Source organism: Glycine soja, chromosome 11, assembly GCF_004193775.1.
Source record: "Glycine soja cultivar W05 chromosome 11, ASM419377v2, whole genome shotgun sequence".
Taxonomy (NCBI): Eukaryota; Viridiplantae; Streptophyta; class Magnoliopsida; order Fabales; family Fabaceae; genus Glycine; species Glycine soja.
Genome location: NC_041012.1, coordinates 1,599,062 through 1,604,583, shown reverse-complemented (window position 1 = coordinate 1,604,583; position 5,522 = coordinate 1,599,062). Strand labels below are relative to the sequence as shown.

At 36.9% G+C, this 5,522-nt stretch overlaps 1 protein-coding gene across 1 annotated transcript; it reads left to right on the top strand.

Moving 5' to 3' along the window:
- Window positions 1-407: 407 nt before the first annotated feature.
- LOC114373785 (homeobox protein BEL1 homolog) lies at window positions 408-4,505 on the top strand. Its single transcript, XM_028331329.1, has 5 exons — window positions 408-758; window positions 907-1,969; window positions 2,473-2,855; window positions 3,387-3,447; window positions 3,650-4,505. Exons 2-5 carry the CDS (start codon window positions 1,082-1,084, stop codon window positions 4,244-4,246), a joined length of 1,929 nt encoding a protein of 642 aa, XP_028187130.1. The 5' UTR covers window positions 408-758; window positions 907-1,081; the 3' UTR covers window positions 4,247-4,505.
- The last annotated feature ends 1,017 nt before the right edge of the window (window positions 4,506-5,522 follow it).

Here is a 5,522-nt window from a genome sequence, read left to right as displayed (position 1 = left end):
AAATCTACAATTTTTCTATCATGGCAACATTATGGTGGGTTTGGTTTTGGATGCGGGTGGTAAAAGCAGAATTTGTTAAAATATCAACATTTTCGTAAACTCATGTGGCGGCTTGTAGTATATGTACCAGGCAAAGGACGATCATTACTTTCTGTTGCTCCTGGTCCTTCATAAATACTTTGTAGAGAAGGTCTGTCTTTTTTTTTTTTAATAATTAATACTCATACTCATATCTGACAATGTTTATTTATTTATATATTCAATTATTTGCATTCAATATAAAACATTTTCTAATAACATTATTTATTTTACTGGTAGTAGGTCCTTAGGGATAAGAAATAATTGAGGAAATTTCCTTGATATTTTCTTACTGTACCAGAAGTCTATTTTGGTTGTATTTATATCTTGCATTGACCCACTTCTAAGAGAGAGAAAGAGAAGGAGAGAGAGAGAGAGAGAGGTAAACATATATCAAATGATGATCATGGCTTGAGGGTCATCATCACCCCATCTGATCTTCTATTTCTGAGGAAGTATTTCTCATCCTTTGTTCCTAGGTTGGTTTTCATGGTAGCTCTATATATGTTAGCTTATTAAGAGAACAAGTCTGAGATAAAAAGGAGCTTCCACTTACTCTACCAATTACCACCGTCGCCGTTCAGAAGTAGCCTCCACCGACCACCGCAGGCGCCACAACCATCCTACTTTGATCCGCTTCCCTCATACCTAACAAATTATTCCACTCTTCTTCTATTACGGTAAGATCTCAAGAGTTATTCAATTACTTTCGACAGAAACAAGCAAAGTAACTATTCAACTTCCTTTCTTTCTTCCTTTTCTGCTTTTGGGCTTATAAATAATTCGCCATGGACATCCCTTAATGAGTTTTCAACTCTTTTTATGTAGCCTTTGGATTCTGTTGCGGGATGAAACAACTCAACAAGCCAAGCATATCCCTTGCAGTAAATATTCCAGCAACATAAGAAACCTGAAGCAGTATAAGTAACTGGTGAGAAAGCAATTTGATCAATTAGAAGAAGAACTTTAGCAGGTTGAAGAGCTTTATTCTATAATTAATTTGATGGCTCGACAAGTGTGTGATGACAAATTATCAACTGGATTCTGCTACTCTGATGTATCATCGGGAAATCCAACGATGTTGGTGAACCAGATCCAAGGCTTTGTGTCAGACCCGGAGATGTACAACCTCACCACGGGCATGGAAATGATAGGGTTTCCAAAGAGTGACACCAACGCTGTCATGTGGAGAAGTTTCATCCCCGAACCGGGTCCTTCTTCTTCCAAAACCATCAACGATTCTTCCACCACTTTCTACCACCACGACTACAACAACAAGAATGCAGATTTCACACCAGCAGGGAATATTTCTGAAACAAGTGCCGAGAATCTAATCGTGGGAAATCACGATTCAGCCCCGTGGCAAGACAACAACAACAACAGATTTGACGATTCTTCTCTAAGGTGTGTGTTTCCTTGTGAAACCAACGAAAGGCCTAGCCAAGGTCTTTCACTCTCTCTTAGTTCAACCAACCCTTCCACTATCGGGTTGCAATCTTTTGAGCTAAGACAAACAGGCCATCATCCTGATTTTGTTTCGTCGAGTTCCAGAGAAGGGTTCTTTGGAAAACCAGTTTCTCTTCAACAGCAACAGATGTTGTCACAAGATGGGTATGTGAGTTCTAATTCTAAAGTTGCAAGTGTTTATCAACAAGGACATTTCCTGGTGAAGAACTCCAAGTTCTTGGTTCCTGCACAGGACCTTCTCAACGAGTTTTGTAGCCTTTGTGCAAAGCAAAGCGACTTGGGAAAGCCAACAAAATCGTTGAAGAAGCAGTGGGAAGATCAGGAAAATAACGGTGTCGGTTCTTCGAAGAAGCATTCTCTGACCTCTCTAGAGTTCGTGGAGTTGCAGAAGAGAAAGACAAAGCTGCTTTCGATGCTGGAAGAGGTATATTTGTTTCCAAAATCTTGTTTGGCTTCATTTAAGAGCTAGTGTTGTGTGTACTAGTTAGTTCTACTTTTTTGCAAGGAAATAACACCTTTTATCCATCGTTCCCCAAAGTATGGAAAAAGGTGTGTAAGTAAGTTAAATCCGGGCCTTTACTCCAAGTGAATTGGTTTCTATCTATTCATTCAGGTCCTTTAACTTTTCGGTGTTGTGTGTGGGTTATTTGATGGATGGGATTGGGGTCTTTCGATTTTGATTCCTGAACTGCCACAACGGGCCCTTTCATTAATGCTCTCTCACCTCATGACAACTGAACCTTTTTCATAATTTACCTTCACAACACAAAACCTCTTTCCCCTTTTCCTTTTCTTGCCAACAATAACATACATACGTGCATTCATCTACATATAAATAGCATGGTGAAAGCCCTTTCATTCAATGGGAGGGTAGTTATAGTTTACTTTCAAATTAAAGTGTGTTATTGACTTTGGTTTGGCTTCAAGGTTGACAGAAGGTACAAGCACTACCGGAATCAGATGAAGAGTGTGGTGTCATCGTTTGAAGCGGTGGCGGGGAATGGTGCTGCGACAGTGTACTCAGCTTTGGCGTTGAAGGCCATGTCGAGACATTTCAGGTGTTTGAAAGATGGGATTTTGTCGCAGATTCAGGCAACAAGAAAAGCCATGGGAGAGAAAGACCCAGTTGCACCAGGCACAACAAGGGGCGAAACGCCAAGACTTAAAGTCATTGACCAAACACTGAGACAACAAAGGGCGTTTCAGCAAATGAGCATGATGGAAACACATCCTTGGAGACCCCAACGTGGCCTTCCAGAGCGTGCCGTTTCAGTTCTTCGGGCTTGGCTCTTTGAACATTTTCTCCATCCGTAACTAACTCTCTCCCTGCTTACTAATTAATATCCTCTTCTTTTCTGATTGCTAGTTAATAGGTTACTTATATTATTGAATATTCATGTCCCAATATAAGTAACCTACAAAATACATTTTACTGAAGAATCAATGTTTCTATCTAAAATAAAATAAGAAAACAAATTGCAAGTTGATGGTGCCGTGAGTTTCTCATGCGTGGCGTATAGAATCTCAATCATTTCTGCTTGCAAAAACTATGGTACATTTTGGTAGTTTCTGCGCATCACTATTCAGATTCCTTCTGTTGGTATTTCGTCATATTATTTTCAATCATACGTTTCTAACGTGGCCATATAAGTAATTCTTTTATTAATTTGGTCCTCTCTTTATTTTACTAATACTTTTTTAATTTGCCGTCTGTGTAATATGTATATCTCCTTCGTTTGACCCCCTCCCCTCAAATGTTGCTTGATATCTAATCCCTAGCTTAATTACAATATTAGAAGGTCAGATTCTTATAACTAAATTTTTAGTGTAAACTTTTGCAGGTACCCAAGCGATGTTGATAAGCATATTTTAGCACGCCAAACCGGTCTCTCGAGAGGCCAGGTACGTTCATATCTTTCTCTCTCTCTCGATCACACACACACATACCTCATTTCCCATATTGGTTATATTTTAATTTGCATATAGTAATAAAATAGACATTAGGTGTGAGGTCGTTATTATTATATTATATATGATATATGATATGATATTCTTGTGAAAATTGAAAACTCCGTCGGGTGACCCATATTATGTTTGAAAGCAGGTTTCGAATTGGTTTATTAATGCAAGGGTGAGACTATGGAAGCCAATGGTAGAAGAAATGTACTTGGAGGAAGTGAAGGATCCTGAGAACAACATAGCTTCCTCAGAAGGGGCTACTGATCAAGACAATGATATAAACCCAAATAATGTTCAATACCCTCCACCTCCTTTATCATCAAGATCAGAGGATCAGAAGCCATCACTGGTTCGAATTGACTCCGAGTGTGCGTCCTCCATCATCAACAACCACAGTACCCCAGATAACAAAAACGATCCAAAGGGCCAAGAACAGTGCTTTGGGTCAGTGGAGCTTGATTTTTCATCATACACACACCACTCCTCGGGCATGGTTTCTTACGGAAGTAGTGATCAGAATGGGAACAACAACCAGAGTGGGGTGTCTTTGACGCTAGGGTTACAGCAACATGGGGTGAGTCTAGCGTTCCCGCCAGCAACACAGAGTTCACTGTACTATCCAAGGGACCAAATTGAAGATTGTCAACCAGTTCATCAGTACTCTCTTTTGGACGGTGAAGGACAAAACCTGCCTTACAGGAATTTGATGGGAGCACAGCTTCTGCATGACTTGGCAGGATAGATTATATATATTAATTCTTGATTTGAGGAATTGAGATTAAAATGGTGAGTATAATCAACAACAAATTAAGATTAGTCTCTTTTTTTTTTCACTTTTAGCTAGCTACGTACAAAATTATTATATAGTACACAATTAATGCTTAATTCCATACATAAAGCTATATATACTTGGTTAATTAGATAAACGTACAGTTTAATTTCTACATGTGTATTTATGTTATAATTTGGAATTCGGATTCCTAAGTCAAGATTTATACGTACGTACAGAATTGTTTACTTAATATAATCCTTTGTTTTTTTTTTTAAAACTAAAAGCTAATTGAGATAGTTTCCCCACTTTTGAATTGGAATGCTCCTAATTGGTTCGCTTCCGTTTGCCACTGAGCTAGTGGCAAATAAAATTCGTTTTGTGAGGGTTGGAGATATTTGTAGTTTGTTATGAAAAGAAAAGAATATATATTGAAAAACGACAATAACGTTTGGTTGCACAATTTTGGTTGGATGCTAAGAAGAACAAGAATTACAAAAAACAAAATAAAAAATATCAAAGATAATTTTGGTGGTTGTGGTCCCTAATTCACCACCCCATGAAGACAACATCTCGTGCCGATAAGAATTGGTTGCTTTATGATATGTCAACTTTCGCTATTGGTTTATCTGTGCCCCTTTCTTTTTGGCCAAACTAAGAGATACCGCTCAATTAATGAATTTAGTATTAGAGGTGCTAGGTTATTCAGACTATCCTATCAGCCCCTATATGTTCTCTAAGGAATGCAACTAGTGCGTTAAAGGATTTAAGAACAGAATCGCACCCACGTACCAGAGACAGATACGTAATGGTATTCGTTTCTTGGTATGACAATATAATGGTGGATGATTTGGGCAACATAAGATCACCTAAGTTATAAAATTGTTGCAAAAGAAAATAATTGTAGCACATATAGTAATGGTATTCGTTTAAACCTTTATTACTATTTGCTATGCATAATAATTATTTAGTTAAATTTTTAATTTAATTTGATTGTATTAAAACTATTTTTTTTTATTTATCATTTACATATATCACGTCTGATAATTTGGTTAACTGTTATAATAAAGAACTTAAAATATATAAAAATTAAGGATATTTTTAATTAGTTGAAATCTATAAAATTTTATATTAATTAAATGTATATACTTATATTTGATATATATATATATATATATATATATATATATATATATATATATATATATATATATATATATATATTATTTTGTTGGTTCGGGAGTATTTC